This window comes from Microcebus murinus, chromosome 19 (assembly GCF_040939455.1).
Source record: "Microcebus murinus isolate Inina chromosome 19, M.murinus_Inina_mat1.0, whole genome shotgun sequence".
In the NCBI taxonomy this organism is placed as follows: Eukaryota; Metazoa; Chordata; class Mammalia; order Primates; family Cheirogaleidae; genus Microcebus; species Microcebus murinus.
In genome coordinates this window covers 12,196,310-12,215,732 of record NC_134122.1, presented here as the reverse complement: position 1 = coordinate 12,215,732, position 19,423 = coordinate 12,196,310, and the positions used below count along the sequence as shown (strand labels likewise).

General features: G+C 48.6%; 1 protein-coding gene across 1 annotated transcript in view; it reads left to right on the top strand.

Moving 5' to 3' along the window:
• Positions 1–15,900, top strand: part of VPS35L (VPS35 endosomal protein sorting factor like) — a 108,508-nt gene extending 92,608 nt beyond the window's left edge. Inside the window, exons 28-31 of the mRNA XM_075995131.1 lie at positions 1,698–1,863; positions 9,927–10,045; positions 14,586–14,732; positions 15,163–15,900. Coding sequence (XP_075851246.1) covers positions 1,698–1,863; positions 9,927–10,045; positions 14,586–14,732; positions 15,163–15,261 — 531 coding nt within the window. The 3' untranslated portion in view covers positions 15,262–15,900. The remainder of the gene's footprint in view (positions 1–1,697; positions 1,864–9,926; positions 10,046–14,585; positions 14,733–15,162) is intronic.
• Positions 15,901–19,423: the final 3,523 nt, after the last annotated feature.

Sequence of the window (19,423 nt, the reverse complement as noted above, 5' to 3'; positions counted from 1 at the left end):
GGTACCAGCAGTGTGACCTTGGGCCGCTTAACATCTCTGTGGCTCATATGCCATCTGTGAAATGGGGGTATGTCCTCCTGGAACACAGGAAAGCTATGGTAGCAACTGCAAATGTTAGCTATTATCGTTTGTTTTCATTGCCACCTCCAGTGCCTGGCACATAGAAGGTACTCAAAAAATGTCATCTTGCAACATTATTTACCCGGGGCACACCACGTGCCCAGTGCCATCCCAGGAGCCAGGGTACCATTCACATCATGTTCCCCGATGCTTCAGTGATAGAACACGATGTGTGGCCAGCAGACCTGGCCCTGTGTGTTGGCAGACACAACAGGTACCCGTCTTTTTGTAGATCACAGGCCAGTATGACAGAGAGAGAAACAGGTAAGCCACGAGATTTGTTGGGCATTCACGGAAGGAATAAATAAGATTGTTTTGGATGGCGGGAAGTGCTCTGGATAAAGTAAGACATGATGAAAAGAGGGTGAGGGGACTCCAGGTGGACCCGAGTAGGAGGCTTGTTGAGGAGCGGGCACGTAAGGTGAGAACTGAAGGCCGCCTGGGAGCTGGTCTGGCCGAGCCCTGGGGGCCGAGATGGCAGTTAGAGAACAGGCCTGTGCCAGCCACACACTCCCCACCCTCTGCCCCGTGCCACCCTCTGTCCTGCTCATGCCGGGGAGACTGGCCTCTGGGGACTGCGTCACCTGGCCTGCCTGCCTTCTGGCTCCCAGGTTGCTCAGCTCACAGGAGGCGCCGGCAGCCTCTCTGAGGGCTGGAGGAAGCGAGGCTGGGGCATTCCTGCCCCCACGCTGGCTGGGCCACGATTTAGCAGCGGTTTTGCTCTTGCCCCCAGGCTGGCCTGTCGTGCCAGACGACCTCCGCCAGCTGCAGGGCTTGCAGGTTCCAGCGATGCCATTCCCCACAGCGTGGCGGTGGATGGCGAGGGCGTGCCGGGGGTGCGGGAGGGAACATGGAGGGGCTGCCTGGGCACGTGTTCTGCGTGGGGCGGAAGTCTCCGGAGCGTTTTAAGCATGGGGAGAGCCCGTAATTACATCTACCTTTTTGGAACTGAATTGAAGCAGCTCGCTTTTTTACATCAGAACGCTTTTTTTAGATTGAGTGTAGCGTCTGAGAAACGCTGCTGCTGTAAACTCTGTGACTGTCTCCGGGTTTTTCCTCTCCCGAGAGCGCCGTCCGTTTGGCTGGTGCTGCTGTTGAACGTCCTCGACAGTGAGGCTCTATTTAAAGTCGGTGCCTCGCGTGGTGACAGTGATCATCTGGGGGCTTATCCAGCGTGGGCGGCTTCTGCTGTTCCATCTGCCACGAGACCCGCAATCTCGCTTTTGTAATCGGAGCAGGGCTGACTTCTTTTTTTTTTTTTTACTGCCACCCACATAAAAACAAGTGTAGTTTGGGAAACAGGCCATTAAGCTGACAGGTAACTTTGCTTGCTCTTTCCTCGGACCCAAAAAGGGAGGCTCTCAAAACACGTTAGGCCAGACGGGGGCGTGCTGATTAGTGGGAATCACATCCTGTCGTTTTTCTCCGTGTGGTTGACCCGGCTTACGAGTGGGCCTTGCCTTTGTTAAGTGACTGGCACTTTAATTCCTCCACAGCTGCCGAAGGGAGGACTGGGGCGTCTCTGTTGGGTTTTTGTCCTCTTTAGGATTATTTATCCTTTTATGTTTCTCCACTAGGACCATCCTGAACACGGGGTCCTGTTTCTGGTGCGGGAGCTTCTCAACGTGATCCAAGACTACACCTGGGAGGACAACAGCGATGAGAAGATCCGCATCTACACCTGCGTCCTGCACCTCCTGGCCGCCATGAGCCAGGAGACCTTTCTCTACCACATTGACAAAGGTAGCGGCGGCCCCTCCCGTCCCCTCCCGCCAAACCGCGCCGCGCTTGCATTTCACAAGAGGCAAATGGAATGTTGTCATTTTGTCATGTATTGATTTTCCCCTTGTGTTTTGGCCGCCATGAACTTCTTCTGACCCAGGTTTCACTAAGTTTACCTTGATCTAAGACATACCAGGGCTAGCTTTTTAGAGCACAGATTCCTGAGCCCTCTCTTGCCCCCTTCTAAGTGAGAATCCCCAGGAAGAGGCCTGAGAATTTGTATCTTTAACAGGCACCTGAGATCATTTTGACCATCAGACCAGTTTGGGGAAAGACTCTTTCGGATCGGTGTGCTACAGAATAACCCAGAACGATGGCTAAACGTACACGTGCCTGAGCTTCACGCCAGGCCTGTTCCTTACCACGGTCTCAGGGAGGCCCCCGGCATGGGTCTTTGTCGCCTGCTTTTCAGGTGGAGCCACGGCTCAGCCAGCCCTTGGTTTGGGTGTTCTGGAGGAGGGAGGTGGCCTTGTTCCCCCACCTGCTACTGTCCATTTTGAACTTGCTGCTGTAAGTTTGGGAGCAGCCTCCTCGCATTCTAGATGTAACACGGAGCTGCCCGGTTCCAGGCCTTCTCCCGCTGAGCCTAAGTGTCATCCTGCTTGGCCAACACTCAGCTCTAATTTTTGGTTTCCAAAAAATGCCCCTATTGTTAAAAGTGCTTTGGCCAGTAATTGTATCCCCTGCAGTTAAAAAACTGTCTCTACACATGGAAATTGCAGTGAACGAATTAGCAGTGCTAAGGGGTGGCCTTCTGTCGTAGCTCTGCTTTTCTTGCTGGGATTTGGGGGCTGAGGATAAGGGTGCAGCCTGGGGAGGCTGGTTGACGTGAGCATGGTGGCTCCCTTGACCTGGGCACCTACTGCGTGCCAGGGACTGCACCGGGCCCTGCAGGCCCTTTTCTCCTTCAGTCCGTCCAGCTTTGCTATGAGGACAGACATTCATGTCCCCAAGGGGGAGACCCAGAAGGACAACGTGATTTGCTAAAGGGCTTCGCCAGTTAGTGGTGGAGTCTTTTAATTAAAGTGTAGCATGTAACATGCGGATAATGAGCTGTCAAGCTGAGTGAAGTCTCACAGAGTGAACACACCCAGGTGACCACAGCCCAGATTAAGAAATAGAACACTGCTGCTTCCCCAGAAGTCCCCCACATGCCCGCTCACTCAGGACCACCGCCCTCCTCTCCGAAGGCACAGCCACGCTCCTGACTTCTAGCATCTTTGGTTAGTTTGCTGGTTTTTGAATTTTATGTAAACAGAATCACTTCACAAACATTCTTTGGTATCTGGCCGCTTCCAGTGTGATGTCTGAGCCTCACCTGTGTTGGTCATGCGTAGCTGTGGTTCATCCTTTTGCATCGCTCTGTAGTGTTCCACCGTGCGAATATACCAGAAGTGGTTTGTTCCCTTACGGCTAGACATTTGCATTTTTCCAGGTCCAGTTTGGGGCTATTATGAGTAGTGCGCTGTGCACATTGGTGTAGGTGTCTTTTGGCGTACATCTCTGTTGGCTGTCTGCCTTGGATGAGGGTAGGATTTGCTTATATTCTGCCTTGGTGGATACAGCCTCTCAATTCTTTAAAATGGCTGTACCAGGCCGGGCGCGGTGGCTCACACCTGTAATCCTCGCACTCTGGGAGGCTGAGGTGGGCGGATCGCTCGAGGTCAGGAGTTCGAAACCAGCCTGAGCAAGAGTGAGACCCCATCTCTACTAACAATAGAAAGAAATTAATTGGTCAACTAAAAATATATAGAAAAAATTAGCCGGGCGTGGTGGTGCATGCCTGTAGTCCCAGCTACTCAGGAGGCTGAAGCAGGACGATTGCTTGAGCCCAGGAGTTTGAGGTTGCTGTGAGCTAGGCTGACACTGGCACTCTAGCCAGGGCAACAGAATGAGACTCTGTCTCAAAAAAAAATGGCTATACCAGTTGACATTCTCACCCGGCATGAGTGAAGCTTCCGTTTGTTCTGTTGGTATATCAGTCTTTTTCATGGTAGCCCTTCTGATGAGTGTAATTTGCATTTCTCTGATGGCTAATGAGTTTGAGCACTTTGTCCTGTAATGATGGCATTTTTATTTCCTCTTTTGTGAAGTGCACGTCTCGAACAACAAAGTTTTAGGGACCAGACAGGGACATGGAGTGGGCCCGTCAGGGGAGCATGCCCTGCGCTTTCCACTGTACTCTTCCTCAAGCAGATCCAGTTAATCCTGTCTCTGAACAAGAGCGCGGCGCACGCTGCGGGAGCCAGATTGCTAGCAAAGGGAGCGAGGCTGTATTTGATGGGCAGGAGTCTTGTTTTCTAGGTTTTAAAGATGAGAACAGGAGGATGGATTTTCTTTTTCCCTTAGCCCAGCTGTGTTTACTTTGGATACACACTTGTGACCTGACAAGGGCCTTCGTGGGGAGACCCAGGGGGCTGCAGGGGGCTCTGCGGAAACTGGGGGCCCCGTTTTCCCGGCTCCCTTTCCTATCCTAGGGAGCCTTTTAGGCACTAATGACACAGCTTAGAACTTCTGGAAAACAGGTTTAAATAATTTTTGCACTTATGAAGGATGCTCAGCCACCTTCCTTCCGGATTAATAAAAAGAGAAGGCTCTGACATTACCTGGAGCAGTAACTCTAGTACTTTGATGAGAGCTTGCGAGAGCATGCACGTGTTGGGTGTGGAAGTGAAGAATATTCCTGGACACGAAATGTTTATTTAATGTGCACATAGAGCATATCTTTGTCGGGAGAGTACAGCCCAGGGTGCTTCTGTGACGCCAGAGCACGGCCCCCTTCGCTCTTGCACGTCACCTGCCAGGCCCTTGAAGCGTCCTGGTTTGTGACCTGGGTCAGACAGATGCGGAGATCATGGGCTATTTTTAGTGGCCATTTGCCAGAAACATCATCTCGCCCCCTGCGAGAGCCACGTCCGGACTCGCAGGCCCATTCTACACTCTGGGCTGACCGAGTTACCCCTAATTCTCAAATCTACCCTTTTCTTTCTCCCTCTTTGATCCCCAAGTGTTAGCATGGAAAACTCACTTCCTCTCTCCTAACTCCTTTTTCCACTTTCTCTAGTGAATTTAACCTTTAGGGCTCAACCTACACCTCACCAATTCCAGAATTCAGTCCCAAGCCTAGATTTTTAGGATCCCACGGCCCCCTCTGGTGCCCCCTCCTGGCACTCAGCACATGCTGTTGTGATCGCCTGTTTGTGTGTCTTTGTCCTCTGATAGACTGTGAGCTCCATGAGGGCAGGGCCGGATCGGCCTCGTCCCCAGTACTTAGCCCAGAACCGGGCACGGAGCAGGCCTCGTTCACTCGGTGCTGTTGTGTGCGTGCATGTGTGTTCATGCACACACGAGCCAGCATGTGTGAGCAAGCAATTGGCCTGCTCTTAACACACTTCCGGCCCCTCTGGGTAGTAGGACCTTTCCTCTTCTCCAGTTCTGGGCTGTTCAGAAAGAGAGTGGACTCCCGCCGGGAGGAAGACTGGGAATTTGTGCCAGGAGCTAGTCTGACCCTCAGCAGGAGACGTGAGAAACTCCTTCGCCAGCTGCAGTTTCGCCACCCAGCATAAGCAGGTGGTCATGGATGGGTGAATTGGATTCTTTCACTCCTTACAAAAATAACCGCCGTCTTCCAAGTGGGAGATGGCAGTCTGACACTGCAGCCAGAGCCATCTTGGAAATTCTAAGGTTGAGTCCGCAGCCCAGGGCTATTCACTGCCAACCTGGTTCAGAGAAGCAGTTGCCAAAGAAACTGCCCGGGGAAGTAGCCCCAGAAGAGTCCAGGATTGGATTGAGATTACCTGCATGCAGAGAGGCTGGGAACCCAAGGAAATCAGCCATTCTCCTTACTCTTAGGCAATTTATCCACAACTTGCTGAAAATGGTTCATCCAAAAAATAAAAAAAATTGCGTGTCTGTATTTAGAGAGAGCAAGCAAGAGAGCTTGCACACAAGTAGCAAAATGTTACTGATTGGTGATTCTAGGCAAGAAGTAGGCAGGTGTTCATGTTACTATTTTTTTCCTACTTTTCTGTGGCCTTGACATTTTTTCAAAATAAGCTGGCGGAAAAAGAAGAATCAAGAGTTACTGTTCTTGAATTGTGAACTAGAAATGAACAAAGATCATCCTTGAAATTATTTTATCAATTAATTACTATATATTTACCAGGTGTCCATTTCCCAAAAGATTCAAGACAGGTTATAGGAAAGATATAAAAATGAAATATGGTTTTTTAAATTTAAAAGATTGCTTCTTAGGAAATTAGAAATTAAGAAATAGATATGTCTATGTGCTAAATATAGGGGCTGTACTATATATCCTGTTTTGTCATTTTTTAAAAATCATGTATTGGCTGGGTACGGTGGCTCACGCCAGTAATCCTGGGAGGCCGAGGCGGGCGGATCACTCAAGGTCAGGAGTTCGAAACCAGCCTGAGCAAGAGTGAGACCCTGTCTCTACTAAACATAGCACAAAATTAATGGACCAACTAAAAATGTGTATTCAAAAAATTAGCCAGGCATGATGGTGCATGCCTGTAGTCCCAGCTACTCGGGAGGCTGAGGCAGAAGGATTGCCTGAGCCCAGGCATTTGAGGTTGCTGTGAGCTAGGCTGACGCCACAGCACTCTAGTCTGGGCAACAGAGTGAGACTCTGACTCAAAATAAATAAATAAAAATCATGTGTTGTAACTATCTTTTAGTAATAGTATATTGTAGCAGTAGTATAACTTTAGATTGTATACATTTATATGCAGAGCAGGGAATCAGAACTCTATTTATGATCACTCTTGTTGCTTCTCCTCCCACCATTATAAACACCACTACAGTGAACATCATAGACATGTGTGTTTGTGCACTTGTTGGATTATTTTCTTAGGATAACTCTCATTTTGCTTATCTGTTTATCGGTTGATGACGCTTGGGTTGTTTCCGCCTTTTGGCTGTTGTGAATTGTGTTGCTGTGAGCTTTGGTGTACATGTGCCTGGGTCCCTCCTTTAGTTCATTTGAGCATATACCTAGAATGGAAGTTGCGGGATCCAATGATAACTATCTTTAAGGCTTTTCACATCTATTTAACACTATTAGACTCCCACCAGTAGTTTTCCTAGACTTATGTGTTAAAATCAGTTATCATTCTTTCTCACCTTTGTGATATAAGTGATTTTTTTAAAAAAAGGTCTGCGATTCTAGTTTTCCATTCTTTGGTTACTAATGAAGTTGACTTTTGTCATAAAATTATAGGCCTGAGCTTTTCTGAGTCTTCATGGCAAGTGTCTGTTGAATATGATCCTTGTTTCTGTAGCTCATAGCCAGTGGTCCGGTGAATATTTCTGTTCGGTGACAGCTCATGACTTACACGATGACGACGAGCTGTCTGCCATGGCGTGCTCTCACTCTCAGCCTCACCTGTCTACAAGTGAAACTTTGTGCCGTTTGCCTCTCACTTGTACAACTTCACAAGCCCTACTACATTAGTGATAAATATTATCTCTTTTGAATTATGTGTATGCAAGAGTGTCCTTCCCACTTGTTCCTTAGAGACAGTGATGAATATTCTGTAAATGTGGCAAGAAAAGCACGATACATTCCAGCAGACAAGCTAAGCTGGATTTGGTTTATTAAGCTCTAAACCGCAAAACTGGATTAGTGTTGTGTGCCTCGCTGCATATGCACAACCACACCCTCCCAAGGCACAGGCATGACCCCAGTTTATCCAGATGTCACCATATCTAGGACAATGGCCCAAATTGTAGAAGCAGCAAGAACTGCAAGAAGTGGGCCCTCTTCTTTTTTTTTTTAAGACAGAGTCTCAATTTGTTGCCCAGGCTAGAGTGAGTGCCGTGGAGTCAGCCTAGCTCACAGCAACCTCAAACTCCTGGGCTCAAGCAATCCTCCTGCCTCAGCCTCCTGAGAACCTGGGACTACAGGCATGTGCCACCATGCCCAGCTAGTTTTTTCTCTATATATTAGTTGGCCAATTAATTTCTTTCTATTTATAGTAGAGATGGGGTCTCGCTCTTGCTCAGGCTGGTTTCAAACTCCTGACCTCGAGCAATCCACCCGCCTCAGCCTCCCAGAGTGCTAGGATTACAGGCGCTAGCCACCGCGCCCGGACTGGGCCCTCTTTTTGACCACTCAGCGCTGTAGTGGCCTCCGGGATTCTCCCCCGAGAGAGTGCTACTTTCCCACGCCAGGTAGAAATGACCACACTTGGCCACTACGAGTCAGGGTTTGGGATTTGATATGAAAGCAGCTGGGAAGGATCCAACAAAAAAGGGAGGATAAGCTCATTAGAGCGTGGAGAGAAAGAATTGACTCTGTGAGGCAGAGCTGGGGGTTTCATTGTAGGCTCTAGGCTTTGTGGCAAGCCCTAGCCAAAAAAAAAAGAAAGAAAGAAAGTAAATAACTGAAATGTCCCCAGTAGGGGCCAAGTAAATACATTCTGTCCCATCACATGATAGAGTATTATTCAGCCATTACAGATCACCCCCAGATCTGCATATGGGCATCTCCCTACATCTGCAGTTTCAGTTTCTCATGGTCAGCTATGGTCCAAAAATGTTAAATAGAAAATCCCAGAAATGATTCATAAGTTCTTTTAAGACAGGATCTCTGTCACCCAGACTGAAGTGCAGTGGTTCAGTCACAGCTCACTGTAACCTTGAACTCCTGGGCTCAAGCCATCCTCCTGTCTAAGCCTCTTAAGTACCTGAGACTACAGTCACATGCCACTGTGCCTAGCCATTTATTTATTTATTTGTTTGTTTTTTAGAGACTGAGTCTTGCTACATTGCTCAGGCTGATCTCTAACTTCTGGCCTCAAGCAATCCTCCCACTTTGGCATCCCAAAGTGCTGAGATTACAAGCATGAGCCACCCGGCCTTCCTAAGTTTTAAATTGCATACCATTCTGAGTAGCATAAGAAAATCACTTTGTCCAAACCACCCAGAACGTTAATCGTCCCCTTGTCCAGTGTATCCACACTGAGTGTGCTACCCACCCATTACTGTATGGGAAAAAGCATCATGTATCCAGGTTTCAGTACTCTCTGAGGTTTCAGGCACCCGCTGGGGGTCTTAGAATCTATCCCTCAGGATAAGAGGTGACTATTTTATGCAGGTATGGAAATAGCTCCAAGATTTATTATTAAGTGAAAAAAGCAAAGTGCAAAGCAGCACACAGTGCTTTCCTCACCCGGATCACGCTCTGCGTGAAGGTCTGTTGGTAGGAAGGAAGGAGGGAGGGAGCTCAGACTCAGGCTGTCCTTGGCTGGACCGATTTTGCTCTAGGCAGTGGTTGTCACAGGATGAGACCAAGCAGAGAGTGGAGGAGTTTTTGGAAAGAGATATTGTCAAAAGGATGCAAGTTTAAGAGTGTTGAAACAGAGAATCTTTACAGTCCTTTGGAGGAGGGGTGACAGGGCAGGCAGCCGGATGCAGTGGCTAAGAGCTTGGGCTTGGGAATCAGACTTCCCAGTTTGGGATCCTAGCTGGGACCACCTCTGAGCCTCATGTCCCTAAAAGGGAGATGCTACCGTCTATTTCACACGCTGGTTATGGAGACTCTGCAGTAGTGAGAGTAAAGCTCAGAGCCCAGCGCCTGGCAGCTGCTCCAATGGTCACTGTGATTATTAATGTCCCTGCCCATGCAGGGGCTGGAGAGGGTACAACTTCCATACCACTGGCTCAGACTAGCATGCAGGCCAGATGTTTTTGTTTTTCTTTTTTGTAGAGACTGGGTCTCTCTATGTCACCAAGGCTCCTGTCAAACCCCTGTCCTCAAGGGATTCTCCTACCTTGGCCTTCCAAAGTGCTGGGATTACAGGTGTGAACCACCATACCAGGCCACAGGTGTTTTCTTTGTGATTCTCAAGGCCCCAAGCCCAGTGGGGAAGTTCAGCTACTTCTATTTGCCCTGCCGTGATATCCTGCCACCTGCTGACACCACATGACAAATGCCTGCCTCTCCCTGGCCAGGATGGCTGAGGGGCTTTGGTTCATCTCACTGTTCTTGTTTGTTCAATCAGTCGACTCCAACGATAGCCTCTATGGGGGAGACTCCAAGTTCCTGGCAGAAAACAACAAGCTGTGTGAGACAGTGATGGCTCAGATCCTAGAGCATCTGAAGACCCTGGCCAGGGACGAGGTAAGTGCCCTCTGCCTGTCCCCTGGCGGCCACTTGCTCTGAAAGCATGCGTTTCCAGGGTGGTTTGACATTGCTTCATTCTAGAAAGGAAATTATTAAATATATCATGTGCATAATGTGTTTCTGTGCAGACCATTTATCGAGTGCTCCAGACCCTTCCTCTCTGCCCAGAATGTACCTGCCCTGGGCCTTCCCTGGCTGTTTCTTCTTACTCCAGTCTCAGCTCTAAGGACCTCTTCAGAGAGGCCTTCCTGAACCCTTTCTCGAGTAGCCACCTCCTGCCTGCATGTCTCCCCTAACTTGTTCCCGTGACACCTGGTCCCAGTCTGAGCTGTTCTGTGTGTTTGTCTGCTGGGCAGTCCCCCCTGCGTCCTCTCCTAGAATGTGGGCTCCATGGGAGCAGGGACCTCGTGAGTCTTGAAGACCTGCTGTGCCCAAATGACCAACCTGAGACAGGGTCTCTGACCCACCTGTCACTCACCACCCCACCCCAGGCAGAGCCTGGCATACAGCAGGTGCTCTACCAGTGCATGGTGAATAAATGACAGCGAGGCCTGCTTATACCTTGGCTCTTTCGATGCCCACAACAGCCCTTGAGATGTTGGTGCTACGTTTATTCTCACTGAATGGGAAAGGAAATCGAGGCTCACAGGGTGTGCAGGGACCCTGCAGTTTCCTCTGCTTGTGACAGAACAGCAGAGATGATCCTTCTTTCTTCTTCCTCCTCCCTTTTCCTCTCTCCTCCTCCCTCCTCTTCCTTCCTCCTCCTCCTTCTTCCTTCTTCTTTTTAAATAATGTTTAGTGTTTATTCATCAAAAATTGATGAATATGTACTATGCATTGAGGATACAGGGGTGAGCAAGACAGACAACTCTGTAATGAACTAGCGTTCTAGTGAAGGAGACAGCAATAAACAATGTCGGGTAATCATAAGAGTTGTCAGGAAAATAAAGCTGGGTGAGGGGGAAGAAAGTGGTGTCATTTGGGGGCATGCAGTGGTGTCTGTTTTATCTTATTTAAATTTAATTTTCTTTCTTTATTTGACCTACAGTAATTTTACGTATTTATGCGGTACACAGTGATGTTTCAATACATATAATGTACAGTGATTAGATCAGGGTAATTAGCACATCCATGATCTCAAACATTTCTTCACTCCGAGCCAACCGTCTGGTTTAATCACAGGTGGCTACTGACAGCATGAGTGACCATGGCCTAGAACCGCTAAGCTCACAATAAACAAGGCCCAGAACCATACAATTTGGAGCCATTTTAATTTAACGTTTATGTCTGTTTTTCTTTGGGGGAAAGGGGTCAATGGTGATGATGACTCTAAAACAGAACTCTGAAAGAATAGCAAAGCTGGAATGTGCCTGAATATTTCACCTCAAATACCAGAGGCTTTCACTGAAATTGTCCGTCTGTGCACATTTATCAGACTGATATGGGTGGACTGAGCTGACATTGAACATGCCATCCTTCACCTTTAACCGCAGAATGAAGTTCGACACAGGTGACCCCGTCAGAGTCCTCTGGGGTCCGGTGCCCCCGAGAGCGTTAGGCTCGCTGCCCAGCCCCACCGCAGCCCAGCAGGGCCGGGTGGGCTTCTCCCCACCCAGCGGGGAGAGGGGGCAGCTTCCTGCTGCGGGAAAGCCCCCGTGCTGTCGCCGCGCCTCACATCACATCTCCTAGCGCCAGGGGCAGCCCTGCTTCCCAAACTGTCCTCTCGGGTTCCCGTGAAGGTGCCAGCCCTGTTTCCATCACAGGCTTTATTTTATGAAGTTGTTTGTTTGGGTGTGGTGGAGCCGGGAACGATGCCAAACCCTTAGAGCTCCCTGGAAATGACAAATCTCATAGGAAAAGCAGCTCTTTTCCATTTAAAACCTCTGGCGAGAGGAGGGGGCTGGAGGCCCTGATTTGGTCTCCGTGTCCGTGGGTTTTCCCGGGGTCTGAGTATCAGCTGGCGTGCTTTCTCATCCCCGACACGCCTCTGATGGTTTCACTTCTAATGGGCTATGGCATTTAAAACACATCAGAATTGAGCTTTTTAGGGTAACATGCTTATTGATAAGATATGGAACAGAGAGATAGCCAATTAGATATTACGTTCCTCATTTGACTTTTTAAAAAATCGCTTCCACTTTAGTGAAATATAGTTAAAGGGCCTCTCTCAGGGGAGAGTCTTTTAGTTGGCTTTGAAACAGAATTTTCTTTTAGCTTGGTCTCCTAGATCTAAGAAAGCAGGGCCCTCCTATTGTCCCAGGCATCAGATAAGGGCCAGGCTAAAAAAGGAACAGAATATGGCCTTGGGCTCCTCACTGGGGCAGAACTGATAGAACAAATGAAGACGGAGCAGGTGGTTGCTAGCCACTTAGCGAGCCTGTGCCCAGTAGGTGCCAACACTCTTGCTCCTTGCCAGGGGGACACCTTCTCTCCTCATGCCTGTGGGCTTGGGCACCCACAGCGCAACCCACTCCCCAGTGAGCCGACTCTTCGAAGTCAACCCCCTCAATTTGGGAGGCCCAAGTCTCTTGTCACGCAGCCACCCTGATTCAACTGCATTCAAAGCTGTTTCCCCCACCCTACTAAAAGACTTTAAATTGTCACTTGGGAACTTAGGGGAGGATGGCAGGAGGGGGCCATCAGCTGGCTCAGCAGTCAGCAGAGTGTGACACTCAGCTCCACATGAAATACTTGTGGAATGACAGATGGTTGCTTAGGTCGGTTTTACGCACCAAGGGTGGGTACAATGTGCTGTGGTCTAAGCCAAATCAGACCATCCTCAATCCTGCTCCTGGGTAAAGCTGTGCAGCTGAGGTTGCAAGTCTCCACCCTCCTAAGAATGTGCGTTCCTAACAAGAAGCTACTGATGGTCTGTGGCCCAGGGAGGGCTGTGGGTAAGAGCATGGCGTCTGGGGCGGGAGAGCTAGAGCTCAAGTCCTCCTGTGCTTACCAGCCACGGTCTTGGGTGAGTGCCTGAATCTTTCTGAGCTTCAGGCACCTCATCTGCGAAGGGGGAGTGTATTAATTTTCTGTTGCTGCTGTAAACAGTTGCCATACACTTAGCACCTAAACCACACCCGTTTCTGGTCTCCCTGTCTGGCAGGTCAGAAGCCAGTGCTGGTGGGGCTGAGGTCTGTGCTGGAGACACTGGGAAGGACCCACTTCCCTTTGAGTAGGGGCAGGCTGCAGTTCCATGTGGTTGTAAGACTGAAGTGCTGTTTGCTTGCTGGCTTTTGGCTGGGGGTCCTTCTCAGCTTCTAGAAGCTGCTTGTACTCCTTGGCTTGTGGCCCCCTTCCTCCATCCTGAAAGCCAGCAGTGGTGGGGCGCATTCTCCTCCTGAATCAGGTCTTTTTGCCCACCTTTCCTCTGCTTTTCTCTTCCACCGCTTGTGTCTCACTCTGGCTAGGGAAATTTCTCTGCGTTTAAGGGATCAAGTGATTCCACTGGCCCACCACATGGTCGAGGGCAGTCTCCCTGTCTTACCTCCATCTGCAGAGTCCCTTCACAGCAGCACCTGGGCTAGTGTTTGAATAACCTCGGGATAGAATCTTGGGGGACAGATCTAGAATTCTGTCCACCATGGGAGGTTATAAACGTACATGCCACAAAGAGGTGATCTGAAGACTAAATCAGGCGAGTTGTATGAAGCGCAGAGTGGAATCCCTGGCACACACTGCGGCTCCATGGCCATTACTGCCATGAGACTCCTGGAAGCCCCGGCATTCTGCAGTGCGGCAGGACCACCCAGCAAGGGCGGGGGGCATCAGCTCTCCAGCATGCAGCCTGACCTGGCCCCCTGGGGCTTCCTGAAACAGCAAACAGCCACCTTCCCAGGGGCCTTTGTTTACCTTTGGGATGTTTGTATCCTTTCTCCTGGGCCTGGTGTGCCGTTCTAGAGATTTATTTTCCCTTTTATCTCTACCATTCAAAGCTGGGGTTCAGGTTTGGTCTACTGTGACATAGGGTTAGACTTGTTTTGGTAAGGTACCTCTCATATCAGATTATTATTGACCAAGAGAGGGAAGATCTGGTGTTAGCTTGTAGAATGGTTCTTCTGTTAATAAGAGATGGATGTGGGAACCAAGTGTTGGGGAGCTCTGTTCGTGGGGAACCATCATTTGGTCTTTATTATTAGCACCCAAGGGGTAGGAATAGTGACTGCAACTTTGGACAGTTTGAGGACACATCTGAAAGAGACAGGCTTAAAGTCTTTTCGGGTTTAAATTGTACTTGCATTTAAGCAAGGCTGGTCAGTGCTGGGCTAAGCTTCATTCCCCGGCCCCACTGACTGTTGAGTCTCTTCCATTTCTTGAGTAATGACCATCTGCGGGGTAGAGAGCTGCATCAGCTTACTGAATCCTCGCTTATCCAACTGTGTGGTGGGAACCTTACTGTCATTTACAGATGAAGCGGCTGGGACTCTGGGAGGTGAAGCACCTTGCCCTACAGCGTGGCAGGGCTGGCACTGCCCACGGCATCTCCCTGGGCCCAGGCTGAGCGCCAGTGCAAGGTGGTGACCTCCCTTTTCCATTTCAGGCCCTGAAGCGCCAGAGCTTGTTGGGACTTTCCTTCTTTAACAGCATCTTGGCCCACGGGGACCTGCGCAACAACAAGCTCAACCAGCTTTCCGTCAACCTGTGGCACCTGGCGCAGAGGCATGGCTGTGCGGACACCAGGACCATGGTGAGGCACTAGGAGGGCCCTGCCGCACAGTCCCCCAGCCAGCACACAGCTGTCCTCAACACAGCATCGGGACCTGGACGTCCGACGGCCCCAGTCTCCCCTTTTAGAAAGGCACCAGGCCCAGGAATTCTGCTGGGTCACTTCCTAGCACTAAAAAGCACAGCATTAAAAGTTTATTCCCTCTGAATAAAAACCACAAGTAAAAACATCAGTCATTCCTGGCTGTACCCAAATCTGATTTTGGGTCAAGTTACAATCTCTAAGTAGTTTTATTTTAAAGACTTTGGTTTCTTCCCCTTCCCTCATCCTTGAAAAGACTCCTTATTCTCTGCTAAGAGGCGTTAAGTTCACATAATAGCTGATGTGTTGGTGCCTTGGGCTCCAAGGATAATGAACCAGAAAGGAAATGTATCTTTTTTTTTCCTGCTAGGTGAAAACACTGGAGTACATCAAGAAACGAAGCAAACAGCCAGACATGAATCATCTGACCGAGCTGGCCCTCAGACTCCCTCTACAAACGAGGACCTGACCGCTGGCCCATCCTCAGGATCAGGGACTTTGGTGCCAAGTCCAGAAAGACCTGCTTTGCTGCCCTGAACTCTTATTGCAATCTAGGATTTATTTTTACATATATTCAAAGTGGTTTAAGCTTTGGCTTCTACCCAGGTTACTCTGACAGTGAAGAAGTGGGAATTCTCAAAGCAATTCAAATCAAATCTTCTTCATCAGGAAGCAGCATCTTAGTGTTTCTTTGTACAAAGGCCCTTGAGAGTCTCAGTAAGCACCAAGAGAAGGATCTGATGGGCCTTTAGTGAGAGAAAAGAGTATGAATAACATCTTTCTTTTCTGGAAGGTGTTGTTTCATAGTTTAGAAAAAGAACTTTGAAAAGCAGTCCACTTTTAAAGTGCCATTATTCTAGATACACTCAATTCCAGACTTTGTACCCTTAAGTTAGCACCCCAAGTCTGGAATTCAGTGCTGCCTAAACCACCTTGTGGGATTTATACAAGGCAGATACCTCACTCAGCTCCTTTTCCTATCAAAAGCAGCTCTTGATTGGACCTAGAATATTCTGGTGGATCAAAGGAGAGAGCAAGGTCCAATTTGAGATCCACTGTAGCTTCAGTATACTGTATCTGTAAGTGACTAATAAACGTCTTAAAGGAACACTTACGTTATGACTGTTCATTTAGTTACTTCTGACTCTTGCTCCCAAAGAGACACCATGTTAGCCTGGTTTGCTTTGCAGCTGTAATTCCAAACAGCATGTGATGCAGTCTACTGTTCTACCACCAGTTTGGTGGAACCTGGGGATTCTTAGATGACTGCTGGTGAGCTTCCACGAACACTTCATTTTGAATCAGTAAATGCGTTCATATTGATTGGTAATTCACGGCCCATGAAATGAGTCCAGATTGAGCGTTAAAAGTGCCCCAAACTACTGGGCTTCTGGAAGACACACACTGGACACATTATGTTTCATCTGTGCTCTGTGCAGCTCAGGATCACACATGGCTAACCTCAGAAAGTTAAAGCAACTGTTAAAAAAATAAATTCCTATAAACTTATGTTTTTACTGAATAGGACCAGCAATGTTGCTGTGGATTTTCTGGCCAACTTGGTGACAAACACCCCACTCCCAGGAATTCTGTTGAGAAAACAGCCTCCATAAAGAATAGCAAGCATTACAGAATACTCCTTCCCTCCCCATTACTAACCGTACAGAGACTCAGGAAGCATTGTGGTGTTGCTCAAATACTCTCAAGTGGCCTTTATTTCAAAATATTATTTTCATTAAAATTTTTTTATCTACTACTACTTTTACTACGTGATGCTATCCAAATGAAAAACAATTGGCAAATTCACAAATTACGCTCTTTAGGTAAACTTCTACTTTGAGGCTACATATGTTGGACAGCATTAATTCCCAAACCTGGGCCAATGAATTCTTACTGCTCTTACATTAACCTGAAGTTGGACTTTCACATTAGGCTGTGTACATACTATACCAAGGGAGCTTCTGAATGCTATCGCCTGGCCCAGGCAGCAGGTTGGATGTTCTGTTCTTGTGCGCAGTTTTCCTTGGCCCATTACTGAATCAATAAGCCAGCCTCTGAAAACCGTGGTCTACAGATGAAGTCTACTATTAGGAAAGATGGAGCAATAAAAGATCTAAGCAAGAATTTTTGGAAGTAAGGTAAAAAATGAGGGAAACTTCTGCACGAGACCTGTATTTTCTTGTTACTTTAACAGATTACCTTTCATCTGACAGCAGTTCTGTTGGTCCAAAGTCCAACTGGTCTCACTGGGTTAAATTAGGGTGTCGGCACGGCTGCAATCCGTTCTGGAGGCACCACAGCGGACAGTTTTCTTGTCTTTTCCAGCTTCCGGAGGCCACCCACCTTCTTTGGCTTGTGGCTCTTTCCTTCTCATCTTCAAAATCAGCAATGGCAGGTTGAGTCTTTAAGTCTCTTTCACACTGACTCTTGCTTCCCGTTCCACATTTAAGGCCCCTTGTGATTACACTAGGCCCGCCCAGATAATCCATGACAGTCTCATTTTAAGGTCAGCTGATTGGCAACCTGATTTCCTTTTGCTCTGTAACAGAACAAATTCACAGCTTCCTAGGGTACTTGGGTGGGTGGGTGAGTTCTGCCTGCCACAAGCCCAAATAGTTCCAATAGTTTGCAGAACTGAGCAGGCAACTTCTTTTAGAAGAGAACTATGGCTCAGCCTGGTTGTGGAAAGGTGGCCTCAGGGCAAGGCCTAGTGGGCTAAGCAAAGACGGGGCAGAATTTACTTCAAGGAAAAAAGTGGTAAGAAGCATGAGGTTTTGGAGACATCTGGAAAACTGCATTTTTTAAAAAGGAAAGGACCTTGCCATAGTTACTGAAAAAACCCCAAGGGAAAAACAGCCAAAGTTTGAGAATATGGCTATTAAATATTAAACTTAAGGTCTTGTCTGTGCTGTGTGCCAGACCTCCCTGCCCTACTCCCATCTCCCCCAAATTCCGATGCCTTATTGACAGGCTGTGTTCTACAGTCAACATGGGAAATCACACTAGAAAACCTGACACCTTGGGGAGGACACTGGACACGGAGAAAGAAGGGGCAGGGGGACTCAAGCCAGTATCAGTTCGTTGACAAAAGATGGGAGCCCAGAGGGTAATTCTCCCCAGACTGTACTGCCCCACGACAGGGACCTGTTCCTTTAAGTGATGGTGGTCTGTACTAACACAATAAAAAGCAGAATGACAAGGTTAAGTTCATTCTGAGGACACCCAGCATCTTGTCTTGGCTGCCCAACCTTCTCTGGTTACAGAGTTTAAGTTCTTATGTACATAGAAAAGCAATAAACCTTCCCCTGAGCAAATGGAACTCATAAGCCAACGGTGATATATCAAGTTAGAAAGTCAAACTCCATTACATAGAGACTGTTTACATGGTGGGAAGACCTGGCCGTCGCATCCTAATGAGAGCCCTCAGTCAGCGAGGCTTGGACGGGAGCAAGACAGTGGACATTCAACCATCCACGCTCCAGAGCCACCAGAAGGACGGCTGAGCACAATCTCTGATGAGCTTGTCCAAACTGTGATGTAACCTCTTGGCAGGATAAAAACTGAGAGCAGAAACTGGTCCCCTTTTATACCAAATTCCTATAGTGTTGCTCAAGGTCAGGAGACCTATGTTCCTCTGTCCAAGGAGCAGGTGCCCGGAAGGAGCTAACTCAAAGGCAGAAGCCTGCCTCTGGGCACTTCGATGGTCTCTCCCATTACGTATCTCAAGGCAGTATCCATGAAAGGCTGGGCCAAGTTCATGTACTGAAGGAAGTGGCCTAAACAGGTCCTTGCTAGTACCTCCTTGCAGAACTCTTGACCTGGCCAGTGCCTGCTGGTCAAGGTCAAAGCCCAGGAAAGCCTGCCACCTGAAGTGCCTGCCTCACCTCTGCCCAGAGGGGCAGTAGTGTCACCACACTCATCTCCAGGCATGCACCCCTCACTCTTCTGACTGGCCCGAGGGAATCTCCCTCCCTGTGAAGGGGGCTAGTCCAGGAACGAGCAATGAGTCATAAAGGTCTCTTGAGGGGCTTCTAGAAGTTTCCTGGAACTACAAAAAGGTTTTTCTTCCTCTGGAATGTTACAGGATATTGATATGCTGCCTGAAATTGCTCCTGCCATCCTTCTACCAGCCTGATGACACTGACACTGAAGATGATAGAGCAGAGAGGAAAAGACTGCTTCCCTGGAGAGCTGCTGAATCAACCCCCTACATCAGGACTTCCTGCCACGTGATACTGCATTTCCTGGCTGTTCAGGCCTGCCTCAGCTGGGATGGCTGTAGTGGGCATCCAGGCCACGTGATGGGAAAATGTCCCAATCAGAACCTATATTCTGGGATGCAAAAAGCAAGGTGAATGGAAAGAAGGTGGTCGAGTGTGACTTGGGCCATTGCACCTGGAGCTCTATGAAGCCTGCTATGGAGTCCAGGCTTCGAAACATTGACCCTGTGGCTGATGAGGTAACTTTCTGCATCATACTCATGGGCCTATGCCACCTTGCACTTGACCTCTACCACAAAGGTCACCTGGGATTCTCCTCCTTGTAATCAAAGAGAACCTAATAAAACACATCCCTGGGAATTTGCTATTGGTTCATTTGCAAAACAAACCACTTTCTAAAATGCCTTGTTC